The 15723-nt window shown below is 37.9% G+C and overlaps 1 protein-coding gene across 6 annotated transcripts in view; it reads left to right on the forward strand.

The window, feature by feature from the left end:
- The window catches only part of Lrrc7 (leucine rich repeat containing 7), a 438353-nt gene that overhangs the window by 386602 nt on the left and 36028 nt on the right, over window positions 1–15723 (forward strand). For 5 of the 6 annotated variants that reach the window (XM_028777579.1, XM_028777577.1, XM_028777580.1 and 2 more), the window contains one exon: window positions 3562–3681. The exons of the other annotated variant lie outside the window; for it this stretch is intronic. In XM_028777579.1, the coding sequence (XP_028633412.1) occupies window positions 3562–3681 (120 nt within the window). The remainder of the gene's footprint in view (window positions 1–3561; window positions 3682–15723) is intronic. 6 annotated transcript variants of the gene reach the window in all.

Genomic DNA, 15723 nt, shown 5'->3' on the forward strand with positions numbered 1-15723 from the left:
ATGTTTGCCCTGACTGTTTTTAAACTTCTAGTGTTCTTTTTCACTGGACCTATGCAGATAACTCAGGACTGGATGGCTTCATCACCACTGTGCATTTATTTACCTTAAAGCCAAGAGTCACTTATTAAATGCCATTTTTTTCCTGTTGAAAGAAAATCAAAATCTATATTGTACCTTAGCCAGCTTTGCCTGTAATTGCTATCAATTCTGTTGTGTTTATTAAAGGCTCTTTATCTCTCCAGAAAGAGCCATCCACCATTATAATTATGAAAAAAGCCATCAGCCTGCAAGTGCACACAGTCCTCACAGACAGAGGCTAAAATGAGCAAACAATGTTAGTATCAGTGTGGATGATGCCTCATCTCTGTTATGGGCTAACATAGTCTTTTAAAACCATTACCACAGAGATTCTCCCTTGCAATATATTTGCCTTTGTCATAAATATCTCTCCTCAAAAGTTTACTGGAATACAGAAATAATTTCACTAAAAATATTCTGGACATATTTTTCTAACTTTTTCTGTTTTTGTTTTTGTTTTTAGTTTTTATTTATTGACTTGTATGTTTGCTCCAGTTTGGGCGTTTTGTTTTGTTTTGTTTTGTTTTGTTTTGTTTTGTTTTGTTTTGCTTTGTAGAAGGTCTCAAATTTGCTGGCCTCAAATTTATGATTCTCCAGCTTCAGCCTCCTTCCTAAGTGCTGAAATTACAGACCTATGCCACCATCCCATGCTTCTTGGGACTAATTATCTTTAATATCTTCCTAAATCTATGGAAATGTCCTTTCCAAACCATATGCTAATTACTTAACAAAATATAATCTTGCATCATCAAAGATATCACAAGAACTTGGCAAAGTGTCAAAATCTAATGCCATTCATAAGATGGCATTACACGTAATTTCACAAGCATGCTTTACAGCATTAATTACCAGATGAACAAGGCTAATGATTCAGCTGTGCTCATTTACTCATGCTAATGCTATTTATGTATGTACATACATACATAAATATTCATCATAAATACATGTACAAACATACTCATACAGATGCACATTGAAGGGTCAACCAGATTAGAAATTACTTCTTTCACTAGACATTTATCATCATTCCTAGTTTTCAGAATCCTCGACACTAAGTCTACCAATAACCATAGCAGACTTTGGAGTCAATTATCTTAAACTATAGTCCTTATCAAAATGTTTGATTTTCCACTAAATCACACTGGCCATTCTCTGTTATTTCAATAAGCAAACCAGCAGAATCCAACAGCTAAGGTCCTATGCACTGTGTGTTTCATTATCTTCTGGAGAACTTTTAACAGCTAGACAACAAATTTATTTACAGCGTTTATCCTTTGAGAAACAATGTGAGCCTACTAAATATTTCACTTTTCAGTCATTTCCTTTCACTACTCAACATCAATAAGTTGTTTCCATGGCTTTTCTGTTTCTCCAGGCTTTAGTGCCTCACTTAGGAACATCAAATCGCAGCTCATTCTTGAAGTAAGGAAAAAGCTTTCAGAGAGTTCCACTTATTTCACTGTGTAGTGAAAAAGAATCTCTTTAATAATCCTGTATGTTTCTGTCCCTTTGTCCCTGTAATATGAAAGAATTGGTGTGACAGTTAACTCTAATTTTTAAAAAGAGACAAATTAATTTATGAAGAACCTGGGTCATGGTGTCAGGGTTTTGATAGAATGGAGCTGTACCTTTGCATTAGGCCAAGAATTGTACTATTTTGAATAGCTCTCAGTGACTATTCAAAGTAGGACTATTCATTCCTGGGCAGGTAATAAAATGCAAGTGAGGAAATACATATAAAAATAAGAGTGACTTGAACAAGAAGAGGAACCCTGTATTGAATTCTGCCTCCTCTCAAGAATGTGTCTGGCACAGAGACAGCCAGATGACAGGTTGTATCATTCCTCAGGGCGGAGGACCTGAGTCAAAGAGACAAGGATACTGACAATCCAATAGACAAATACTAAACAATGGCTCTTGAGTGTATGAATACCTTTTAGCTACTTAATATTTGTATTCTGATTTGCCATAATTTAATGTCTAGAAAAGTTGTATGTGGGCACATGTGAACTTAATAGTCTAGAAATAGTAAAGAATAGAAATCCATTTCAAATAGACATCAGATAACTATCTCATTGCTTTCAAAAACATGTTTTTCATATGTGTTACTCTTTATTAGATTTTTAAAACACAAATTCACTCAACATGAGAGTTTACATTAAAAAACATTTTTTCTGGGTTTTTTTTCATTTCTAATAGATTTGTAGAAATGGAATTTACACAGTCAAAGTAAAAAGTGAAATTTGAGCTATGTCCTTTTCATTATGTCCATTGGGGGAACAGTGAGACAATCTTACTGTGAGCCCTGTTAATTTTTACTATATTTCCTGACAGTTCTTTAAATCATACACGTGGTCAGAATACAGACAAGGAGTTTATGGGATTGGTTTTTAGAGTAGTAGGACTAGTCAGTGTAGCCAGATGAGGCCTGACAAGCAGCTGTCTATGATGGTTATGAAGGCAGTGGCCCAGCTCACCAAGACTGAAGGACCTACCTCACACAGAGTACCAGCAAGCAGTAGCCAGGATCTGCTACCACAGATTCTTCAGAATGTAGGCAAGGACTGGTGTGGGCAGCAACAGACTCACACAGGAATTCTCAATAATATAAGCAGAACTCATGCATCTTGGAGGCTAGATGGGAAAAGAAATTGTATACAGGCCCCACACTGTATAAACCACCATTTGTCTCTCCAGTAGAAGCCATAGATCTCACCTTTCTAATGGTATATGATTGCTTAATGTCAATCTAGATAGACTATGGATCATCTCAAAATATCAAAGATCAATATTAATAAAGACAGGGTATTCCTATTTGCTAAACACACACACACACACACCAAGAAATCAAATTTTTAAAAACTTATTTATTTAAATTTAATATATAAGTGATGCATAAATGAATTCAGTAACCAGAACAGTAATGACTTACTTGGTCGTGACTCTAACAGCTGTCTGTTGATAATGCACAGTGCCAAGCATCTTCATCTGCCAGTGCTGATCCTGCCAAGGATTAGTGGAAAATACATCTTACAAAAAACACATCGAAGTCCAAAAATTCATGTTAGGCTATGGCTTGGAATATTGCACATTCCAGTCTATGAATTGCATGGTTTCAACTTATATTATAAATGGTAAGATCAAACTAAAGAGACAAACTAAGCAAACTTTAAAATGTTGTGGTTGTTTTTAAAGCATTGATTAATTTCATTCTGATTATCTTTATTCAGGTATTATAGAGAATCTAAACTTTAAAATTCAGCAAATAACTCTGAGATGGTTATTTTAATCATATTTCTCATTGTTTCCAAAATAGCTGTCAGTTTAGAATTCTTACTCAGTAAATAGCATATAATAGTGTTTCCAGTTAGGATATATGTTTTATATAATCAAACAAAATTAATTTTACCATAATTGTTAGGGACTCTTTTCAGAAAACTATCGTAAACATCACTAAAGAATGCCATACCATTTTCGCAATAGACCCCGTCCCAGCAAAGCAACATTTTAGACAATGGACAAGAAGATGTCTCTCCTAGTGGCCAATGGAATCCTTACCCACTTGGGAGGCGGGATGTACCTCCGGACACCATTACTAAAAAGGTAATCAATTTCAATTTGACACAAACCATGAACCCCACACATCCATCGTAATTTGTAGTCCATATCTTGTGTCTTAACATCATTTTTAACCTCATGGTAAATTCAGGCTAAATATCCTGACACTCAAGGGCTTCTGGTCAACTGTCTATGCATAGAAGAGAACGGAAATAAACACAGGCTGGTGCTCAATTAGTCACAGCTGTATGTAAGTAGCATGCCCCTCTGCAGAGAGGCATTTCACCATTTCTAAGAGTACCTTAAGACATGCCTTGAAGTTCAAGTACAGAAAGATGTGTTACATATACTTCATTTAGACTAGGCTTCAGCAGTGCACATAACCAACTTCCATAAAATTAAATTTACCATAAAAAAAACGTTGATTTGCCACATCTAAAGTTGCGACAGGGTCAACAAGATGCCTCAGCATGTAAAGGTGTTCCCCTTCAAGCCTGACTACCTGATTTTGATCCCCAAGCCTACATAATAGAGAAGGAACCAATTCCTACAAGTTATCCTTTGACAAGTACACATGTTTTGTGGCACACATATGGCCACAGACAGGTACATATATAAATCAATCTGTAAACAAATATAATAAAAATTGTTTAAAGTTGCAAAGGTTTGCCTGGCAAGCAATCACTGAGCAATGTTACACACACTACGTGCTAAGCACTTGCTTGGTGCTGGAGAAGCAAAGATGAATACAAGCCTCAAGAGTTTTTTAACCTAATGGGTGTAGTGAGTGGGTCAGACGTGATAGCTCACCACAGCAAAGAAAAGCTGCAACATGTGAGAGAGTGGGAGTCTGTACCCCTTACTGCGATTTTTAAGTTCTTAAAAACCAGTAAGAGAGACCACAGGCCTAATTTTTTAAATTAGTAAAATACAAGCCATCCTGAGAGGCTAAATCAGTAAACATTACAACAAAGCCAAACATTCTTAGCAATCAAGGAAATGGGCTCAGTCCATTTCTCATCTGCACTTTAAGCACTTTATTTAGAATTCTGCATACTGCTAGGGAGAGCACTGGGTAAGACCCTTCCACCAGCTGTGGCTCTTACACTGGAATGTTGAGGTTCCAGTGACATCACAATGTAACTACTCTCACAATTTACCTAAAGTGAAACCTTGGGGGTTTTGCCTCTGGTGAGTTTAGTCAGTCTCAAAGATATACATACTTTCCAGAATCTCTGGTGAGTGATTGCCTTACAGACATCATGCATGTGCTTAGGCAGTACAGTGTGATCTGTGCTGTGAAGGGATGCAGGATGTGACCATCCAAGAAGAGGACACCATTTGGGGAGAAAATAAAGGGACCTAAGGACAAAGGCATAGTGTCATCCAATAAGCGGAAAATAACCAGAAGTCAAATCATATGGGCTGTATGCTATAGGAAATGGAAAGACAAACATGGAAATATTTTCAAAGGGAAATGGCATGATCCAATGTCTATTTAAACAGTTCTCTAACTGGTTTTCAGAGAACACACTGCAAAGGAGAGAGCTCAGAATGAAAGAACAAGCCAAGAAGCTTCTCTGACTATTCAGAGGAGCAAAGATGAAAACATAGTATGTAAAGAAAAAAGATTGGATGTATTATAAGCCTGACAGGTAGATCCAGGAGTATCTTGTCAAAAAAAAACCTTTCATGTATTCAGTAAGCAAACTGGGACTGAGGCAAATTAAATGAACTCTTTTAGAATAGTCAGTTATGTTACATTTTCTAGGGAATCAATCCAGCAAATTTTTCTATGCTATGGAAATAAGAATGAATATGTTAGTGCTAGAGAGATGAGTCAGCAGTTGTGATCATGTATTGTTCCTGTAGAGTACCTGAGTTTGGTTCCCAGAAACTGCCTGTAACTCTAGTTTCAAGAAGAGCCATACCTCTGGCACCCTGTGGGCACCTGGACACACATGCACAAGCCCACAGAGAGACACACATGTCCATAAATATGATTAAAATAATTAAATAAATATCTTTAAAAGAATGTGTTACTTGAATTTACTATTTCTTATTACTATGTAATTAACATGAGATGGAGAGATGCTAAAGAGGAGAAATGAGATTGTACTAGACAGATAGGAGAGAAGGAAAGAAGGGGGGGAAAGATTGATCTACTTGCTGAACAAGAATCAAATAGAGTCCCAAGTTCTATGAAAGTAAGACTCTACAGAGGCAGCTCCATGGTAATAGCAACTCAGGAAGATAGCTTTGAAGAAGGCATAATTTTCCTTTTTACTGATCCATTCCAAATATTTGTTTTGATAACCCAAAATACCAGGATGATGTATCTCTATCGATTGCTTTTAATGTTAACTGGATTGTGTGAAATTTTTAAAAGCTTACTCTTTCCAGTATGTGATTACAATTATTCACAAAAGTAACGTGGACAGGAACTTGTAAAAATATGAATTAAAAATAACAGGTGAATAGCAGGTCTTTAATGTGACAGTCATTGTCCTAGGTTCTTGAATGATGTGCCAAGTATTCCTATCTGACCACATTCCTTTATTTCCTGATGCCAATGTGGTCATGCAGGAGCCACAAAGTCAAGGGACCTTTTTTTTCACCACTGACTCTGAACAGTCCCTTTGATAAAAATCTAAACCCCAAAATAATCTATTGGATAGCTATCAAGTCAAGGTAGAAAAATCACATATTAAAGCAATAGGAGTGTTGGATTAAAACATTTCATATATCAATCTTTGGCACAGGTGATGCATAAAGAAAAGTATTACTCTCCTTTGTTTCCAAGATTTTGAAGGAAATTCTGACTCCCCAACAATCCATGCCTATCTGGATCTACCTAGTGTTGAAACAAAATAAGCAAAAAAAAAAACTCTGGACAAGCCTCTCCTTCTGAACTGAAAGGAAAATAATGAGCATCCAGACAAATAAAATCTGAAGAAGTTTCTGCCCATTAGATCTATTCCTCAGAAAGAGATAAAAGGTTTTCAAATTGAAATGAAAGAAACAACAACATGGAAGGGTACAAAAGTTTGTGATTCAGTATTAAAAGCAGACACAGAGTCAAATTCAATGTAATCTAACACTATAGTACATAAATCGTTTTCAAAGAAATGTTAAAAATAAAGTGTTGATATTAGAAAACAAAAAGAAATTTGACATGATAACTCCCACTCATGTTATTTTTACTTTGAGAAAAATCTAGAAGTAAAGATACAAAATTAACACACCACCACAAAAATGCCCATGACTTACTGTATAGCTAGAAGACCTAAATAGCAACTGGGGAATCAAGGGATTCAAGGGTGCCAAAGAGAAGATTCAGTTTCTATTCGCATGGTAATTAGGCCTCTAACCTCATTATGTATTGGTTCTTAAAAACATTGAAATGGAAAAAATAACTTGTAGTTTTTAATCACTGTTGCTAATCATCCCTCCTGTTTTATCTCTCTATTGGGAAAATATATGGCAATGACATTAGAAAACACTACAGGTTAAAATGAACAGGTATATACTCACTTTTGCTACATTCCACTCTTGTGGACTTAGTTTATTAACCCCCAGTTCTATTGCTGCATTTTGTATGTTGATGTTTAATCGTGGAACAGTGTACTGGTGGACATCCAATAAGATAGACATGATTGCCCTCATATCATCCAGCTGCATGGCATGAGACACCAAAGGAGAAGGGTTACCTCATATTTCATGTGTCATTAGGATAACAGAGCTCTGAGAGACTACTGTAGCACCCAAGTGTAAGGATAGGTTGGAGCACCAAATACAAATTAAAGAGAAGATACATTCTTCTTACCATTAGCTCTTACGGAGTTGTTATAATCCTGAATGTATATAGTGTAGAGCAGGCACTGTAGAAAAGTGCTTGACAGAAAGTCACATGTCACCTTCACAGCTTCACAAGGTGGAGACATCCCTGAGATGGACTGATAAGGAATCAGTGTTGTCTGAGCATACAGTGTGCTCCACTTTCCCCATTGGTGTATATTCATTGTGCTTCATGATGGGTTAAATGAGGACATGTACTTTGAGCATACTAACCCGTGCCTTCCCCAAGCCCCCTCCCTTTCCCACAAGCCCATGGGCCCTATGCAGTTTTGTTTCTATTTTCATGTCATATATACATCCATGATTTCATGCATCTGTATATAATCTAGAAGCCAAAAGTGAGAGAAAAACATTCCTACAAAAGCCTAAGTTTATTCCTTGTGGCTGAAAAGGGAATTCTCTTTGTATATAAAATACATTTTTTTTTACCCATTCCCCTGTTATTGGACACCTGAGTTGGTTTCATAACTTAACTGCTATAAATAGTGCTGCCAGACGCTTTGATGTTCTAGAATGTCTGTAGCATGTCTGCTTGGAATTCTTTGTTAGCACTCAAAAGTAGTAGAGCTGGATCATATGACAGGTCTATTTCAGTTTTCTTTAAAACCTCCATACTGATTTCACAGTGGCTGAACCAGTTTAGATTCCCACCACAGTATATATGGGACCCCTTTGTCCACAACCTCATTGGAGTATATTGTTATTCTTTTTTAGATTTATTTGATTATTTTATGTATGAGTGCTCTATGTGCATGTACACCTGCATGCTGAAATAAGGCATCAGAACTCATTATAGGGTGTTGTAAACCTCCGTGTGCTGCTGGGAGTTGAACTCAGGACCTCTGGAAGAGCAGCCAGTGTTCTTAACCACTGAGCCATCTCTCCAGCCCGTATTGTTAGTCTTAAAGGTTGTCATTTTGACTAGAGTTAGGTGAACTACCAATATAGTTTTAATTTGCACTTCCCTGAAGGGTATAGAAGGTGAATAGCCTCATATGTTTATTGGCCATTTCATATTCTGAGAACCATCTACTCAGTTCATCAGCTTCTTCATTGACATGGTTGATTTCTTGTTATTTAGATCTTAAGTATTCTAGATATGCTATCAGATAGATACCTGGTGAAGACTTTTTTTTTCTCATTCTCTATCCTGTTTCTTCACTCATTTAAGTGTTTCCTTTGCTGTGTAGAATCCATTTCATTTTATTCATTAAATCTCATTTTTCAATTGTTAGTGTTATTTCCTGAGTCACTGGAGTCATTTTCAGAAAGTCCCTGCTTATGCTCAATATCTCAGAGTCTTAATATCTTTGCTTTGCTGATTTTCTCTGCTGTCGTTAAAGGAGGCTGTTCATGTTTTTGACTCAGCAGGTGAATTTGGTGTTGTGACTCTCCCTCCTAGTTGTGTTTAGCTGTGTCCCACAGACCTTAATATGTCATATTTTCATATACACTGTTTCAATGCACTGTCTTACTTGCCCTAGGCTTCCTCTTTGAGCCTGGACTACTTAGAAATATATTATTTGTGGTGTTTGGGGAATATCCATCCATCCTTCTGCTACTGGCATATAGTTTAAGTAAATTATTGTTGGAGACCACCTTTGGTGTGACTTTGGGCAACTTGTTGAGAGTTGATTTTCAGTTTAGGTCATGGCCTAGACAGAGTCCTATAATAAACTGGGGAGAATTCTAGACATAATAATTAGATATGGTCACTGGGTGGTGGTATTGGGTTCCTCTGTATTTTATATTCTTCATAGATTTTTCTGTTATTTAGAAATGGATATTAAAGTTCTCTTATAGTTCAATAATCTTTGCTTGCCATATCTGCACCTTCATTGTCTGACCATATGTAAGATAGGTAGAGCTTTTTAATGATCTAAACTTCTTTCATAGTATAAAATTACAGTCTGTCTCTAGCAAAGATTTTGTTCTGACATCTTTTTTATTCAGTTTCACACAATCAGTTTTTCTTTTCCTTTTGTTAATATTCACACAATGTCACTTCATAGACCTGTTTAGCTTGTCTACATGACTATGTTTAAGTAAGAATTAAGGGTCTGAGAAAATGGATCAGTTGATAGTCTTGCCACATACAAGTCTGAGGACCAGAGTTTATATCTCCAGAACCCAAGTGTAAAGCTAGAAACACCAGTTGCACACGTGCAGTCCTGGTGCTGAGAAGACAGGTGGACACAGATTCCTGGGTTTTGTTGGCCAGCCATGCTCAAGGAAATTCAGGTTCAGACAGAGAATGTTTCAAAAATAAAGTGGAGAGCAACTGAGAAACACTCCCAACATCAATCTCTGGCCTTCACATGCTCATGTACACATATACCCTCATGTGCACACTCACAAACATGTTGATACAGATACACACATTCACCACACACATACATACAAAACAATAATAAAATGCATCAATGTTTTAATTCCATTTGATGTTTTTTACATTTGTTTGTGAATTTTGTTGCTTCTGAGATTCTTTTTCCTGTTTCCTATGAGTTATTTGAACATCTCTTAGAATTTCATTTTCGTTTATTAATTATGTGTTTAGTGTGACCCTCTACATATGTTTTGTAGTGCTAGTGCTATTCCTGGGGCATACAGAGGGAGAGAGAGAGAGAGAGAGAGAGAGAGAGAGAGAGAGAGAGAGAGAGAATGAGAGAGAGAGAAAGAACGAGCTTACAAATCTACTGGTGTCATGATTTAGAGGCTAAAACACAGACCTGATATCCCCCACCTTCCTGGTCTCACCTGCCTTGTAGGATGCAGACTCCCCTTGCATCCGACCTGTGTGGGTTTGCATGTAGCCACATCAGATAGTGTCATAATTTTGTTTTGAACATAAAAGAAACTTAAGGAAAGTAAAGTCAGTTTATCCACTGGCAGCTCTTTTGGCAATGTTTTCCTCCTTCTTACCAATACAAGCTTTTTCTTTTCCCATTTCCTTCCTGCTAGTGAGCTGCCTTCCTGCTGGTGAGCTGCCTTCCTGCTGGTGAACTATCTTATGACTCTATTTTTAAGAGAGTTCTTGGGACAACAATTCTCCTCATTTCCTTCATTTGAAACTGTTCTGATTTCCTGTTCATTGCTGAAGAATACGTGAACAGTTAGAGGATTTGAGCTGATAGTTAATTCTTTCCAGTGCTTGAAAATTATGTAATTTCCTTCTGTCATTCCTGGCTTCTGGTGAGACATCTGCTGGCATTCAAATTGTTTTTCCCTTGTATGGAAGGTGTCATCTTTTCCTCTAGTTGCTTTGAAGGTTCTGTTTGCCCTTAGCGTTTAGTCATCAGATTAGGCTGTGTCTGCACACACACCTTGTTTTTCTCTGCTTCCTGAACCTGTTACATCTTCTCAGTCACCAAACTTCCAGGTTTGGGGGGATTACTTTTTAAAATTTATTTTATTTTTAATTATGTGTATATGCAGTGCCCATGGAGATGAAGAGGGTGTCAGATCCACCATAGCTGGAGTCACAGGAGGTTGTGAGCTACAGGTTGTGAATATTGGGCATTGCAAGGACAAACGTGGTCTTAGCTGCTCAGTCATCTCCCGAACCAGAGGTCATTATTTCTAATGGTAGCATTTTTTTTTTGGCTCTACCTTATTTTCCTCATCCTTCTGACAGCATGATTACTAAAACACTGTGTAGTCTCACAGGTTTTTGAGACTTTTTCCACCGTGTTCTTTCTCTGTTATTCTGACTAGATGATTTCTCTTGTCCTAATTCCCAGCTCTCTGTGGTCTCTCGCTAAGATTCTCCAGCAACTGGGCTTTCTATTTCAACCACTTTATTGGAATAGAAAATCTAAAATCCCCATGTTTTTTCTTTCTGCCTCTCTGTGTTGACTGAGGTATTATATTTCTTTGCTGGTAGCTTTTATTTTCCAAGTATAATGGGTGTGTATAGTCAACCACAGGGCTTTTGTCTTGATGACTGCCTTAAAAGAAGGTAATTCTAAAACCCTCGTCTTCTCAGTATAGACATCTATTGAATGTTTACTTTCATTGCATCTGAGATCTTCCTGACTCTTGGTATGAGGAGTCATTTTCCCATTGAGATTTATATTCTGTTATAAAACTCTGTATCTTATTTTAACACGAAACATGTGGTGGGTATGGTTTATAGTGTGTGTATGTGTAGTTTGTGGCATGTATGTGATGTGTGGTATGTGTGGTGTGTGATGTGATATGTGTGGTATGTAGTGTATGTAGTGTACATGTATGATGTGTAGTCGGGGGAGGTGTGTATGCATGTTGTGAAGGGCCTGTACTTGTTCATGGGTGTGTATGTGTGTGAATTCCAGAGGATACTGTCTTTTTACCTATGTTTTTGAGACAGGGTCTTTTACTGTCCTGTACTCACCTGAAAATCCAAGAATGCCCTATTTCCATCTCTTCAGTGTTCAAATTGAAAACATAACATATATCTCATTATGTCCTGATTTTAAAACATGAATTCTAGGGATTTACTCAGGTCCTCCTGTTTGCAAGGCAAGCACTTTCTTGACTAAGCTATCCATCCCAATTTGGTCTTTCTGTGTTTCTGTTTCAGTTTAGGAAGGATTGGGTGTGACTTGTAATCAAGAAGAGATAGAAATATAGGTGTTGGTAATAAAGAGATGGCTCAGTGGTTAAGAGCACTAAATGTTTTTCCAGAGAGCCCAGGTTCAATTCCCAGCATCCATGTGGTGGCTCACAACCATTTGTAAATCTAATTCCAGAGGGTCTGATGGTACACAGACATACATGCCATCAGAACACCCATACACATAAAAGTAAAAATGAAAAAATCTCAACAAAATAATTTTTAAAAAGAAAGATTTCCCTTTGGGTCTTCACTGAAACCTCAGACAAAGGTTCCCTGATATTGGCAGGTTGAGGTCTAGATCCAAATCTCCAGTGATTTCCTCTGATGCCCTGGTACTTTGGTTTTGGTGTCACTATCATGGGTTCAGATGAAAGTTTGACTCTTTTAGGCCACCTCCAACACCACATTGGAAAGGCAGTAGTTTTATTGTAGCTAGGTGAGAGGAGCCATTGAATGCTGGTCATTTGAGTGCCCTGGCACCCTACTTAGCCTCTGAGTATTAAGGATTATGGTATTGTACTTCAGCAGCCATTTAAGTTTATAACATAAATCATCCACTTTTGAACAGCCTAAGTGCCATGAGCTGTCATACCATGCCATGAGCAGTAAGGTAAAGAGCAGTGTTTGCTTTTTCCAGCACTCAATGGCCCCTCCCACACAGCCACAATAAGACTACTACTGCCCTCCAAGTGGGATGTTGGAGATAGCCTAATAGAGTCAGACTTTCATCTGACACCATGATAGTGAGACAACTGTACCAGGGCATTTTCCAGTTGTATAAGAGTCAAGATGGATATAGCAAGGCACAGGCCCAACTAGATATCTCAGTGTATGTTCCAACCTCATGCTTGGGTCTGAAAGAACACTGAGCAAATCATCTCAGTGATGATCTTGTATGAGCCCTCTGAACACTGAGCAATTCCCTATAATAAGCCCAATTAGTTTCAGGTTGAATTTGAGGTGAGTTATAGCATTTGGTATAAAATCAACATTCTTGTCTTTGGTTTTTGGTGTAAATATTTTCATGATCTCTAAGGATATTGGGTTTTTTTTTCTTCTCTAAATTTTGTTTGGGGGTCAACTTGAAAATACCATATTCCAACTCTGTAATGGAATGTGTTCTCCAGCCTCCCCTTGAAAGCTGCAAAATTACAAAATCCTCTGATTCTTTTTGTCACATTTTTTGACATTCGAAACATGTCACACTGTCTTTTCAGAAACCTTTGGGTGGGCATTTCCCATACAGAGAGAGGCAACATGCACATGGATTACTTCCCAGAAGCCCCTGCTTGAATAAACATAGCTTCTGACATTTGTGTTCCCATCATTGTGTTGTGCTTCATCATCAATGTTCTCATCTCCTCGAGGAAGCGTTTGTGCCACTTCCTGTCCTTGAATCGCATCCCTCTAAGTGTCTTGTCATTTGTGTTTGTTTAGTTTACACAAGTAAGGTGTTTGTTCTTTGCTTTCTGCAGCCATCATTGCTGTCCCCTGCCCATAGCCCAGGATAGTGGGTGGGCAGGAAGAATCACTTGCAGAGTCACAGCATGCCCCTTCCACACTCACAATCTGAGAACACAAGCTTTATTAACTCACAGTAAGGGAAAGAGTAGTAACTACAACACTGTCCTGTTTGCATACCTGTAAGCATGAAATCCCAAACAGAGCATCAAGACCCAGAGGCCTAATCTGCTGAGTGAGAAATACTTGAACAGCTGCTAAGGAACTGGCTGTGAACACCAGCCAGACCCCAAGGCTCCTCTGTATGGTCCCCTTTCTGTTCCCAGTTGAACTGGGGATGGAGACCAGGTTGCAGTGTAATACCATATAATCAAAAGGATAACCTTTGATAGACAGCTTTGTCAAGTGCTGATTTGATAGTTTTCAGTTATATGAATTACTTGGAAACACTGAATGCTGTTCCATAACCTTAGTTTCAGTAAAATTAGATAATGATACTAATCACCTCTTAATGCTGCCATGAGAACTCAAGGAGGTAATGTGTGTGAGATGTCTTGGGACACTCTTCACATTTGTGGTGATGCCTTGTGTTTGTTAATTGCATTTACTGTGCCTACTCACTAAAAAATAAATGAGATAAGCTGCATGTCCTCAACAATTCAAAAATCAGGGAAGGGGGATGGCTCAATTGTAAAGTGCCCACAAAGGCAGGAGGACCTGAGTTCACATCTCCAGCACCCACAAAAAATCCATGAGGAATAATTGTAGGTCCAGAACTAAGAGGGGTGGAGGAAGGAATTGAGGCTGATGGTTCCTGGAACTCATTGACCAGCTAGCCTAGCAGAATCAATATGCTCCAGGTTTAATGAGAGAACAATTAAGGAGTCAACGTCTGGCCTCCACCTGGACATACATACATGCACATGTGTGTGTGCATGTGCAAGCACACACACATGTACATATACCACACAAAAACAATTCACACATCTATTTAATCCTGAGTTCAAACTGGCCTGTCAGAAGAAAACATGCACCAGAAAAAAATGTCTAAAGTTAAGAACTGGCAGAACAGAGAAGCCTGTTCCACCTTTGGACAGAGTCATTTCACAGTTAATCAGCAGAGTAGATTTCAAGCAGACATTATTGATTTTCTCATGTAGATTATATATTAAGGTGCAGAAGCTTTTACCAGTGAAGGTGGGAACCCGGTAGGAATGCAGAAATCAACCCCTGTCAGCTTTCCTCTTCAAACCTCAGATCATTCTCCCTGACATGTAACTGGCCATGCCAAGTAAGGTCACTCAAGAAACAACTCAGAATATAACCCTGGGTTTACCAGGGCTTCCATCTAACAAACAAGAGAATACAAAACTTATGGCAGTAGAGAACACCTGAACTTCCCATAAGGACTTCCAGTGTTCTGGCAGGAAAGTAGCAAGGTTTCTGGAAGGTTCCTTAAAAGACAGATGAGTCTGAGGAATAAGCATTTGCCTGGTCCATGAGGTTATGACATTGTGGTCACTGTCATCTGAGTAACTGTTTGCACCTTGCACTGGTGCAGGCTAAAGACCTCACAACTTTCCCTCCAATTCTCCATTACTCAAACATCTTTAATGTTCATGAAACTAGAAAATGTTTCATCATGCTAAGACAGCTAATTGAGCATATAAAATATAACCCAAGGATTGTTTATTTTGCATTGCATATTGCCAATTAGTAAATTTAGAGTATTTTCTTTTTAAATAACCTCTTGTTTGGAATCCAGCAAAATATTTTCCTCTAGATAATGTTTTATCTTCACTATGGGTTTCTTTATTTTTCATTTTCCTTAAGAGCTCTAAAACAAAGGAGAGTGCGCAACTCATTCTAAACACCCTTCACTTCCCATAGGCAGCAGAATCTTACAGGCATTTATCATATGATTGGTTTTTTATGCTCTCGAGCTAATAATAAATTAATAAACATTGATTATTCTCTTCTGAACAAGCTCGTGTGCCCCTCTGTCATAGAACTTAGGCAATTCCTCTGTTTTGCCTTAGGGAGCAGGAGAGTTGTCCCCTGGTGCTTACCGTATCTCTTTGGGTTATTTTTCAATATAAATATCAGCTAGCACTCCCCTTTATTTTTATTGTGAACTCTCTCATTTTTTTTTATATTCTTTTCATGTGAAT

The sequence above is a fragment of the Grammomys surdaster genome, unplaced genomic scaffold (genome assembly GCF_004785775.1).
Source record: "Grammomys surdaster isolate TR1022 unplaced genomic scaffold, NIH_TR_1.0 311, whole genome shotgun sequence".
NCBI classification, from domain to species: Eukaryota; Metazoa; Chordata; class Mammalia; order Rodentia; family Muridae; genus Grammomys; species Grammomys surdaster.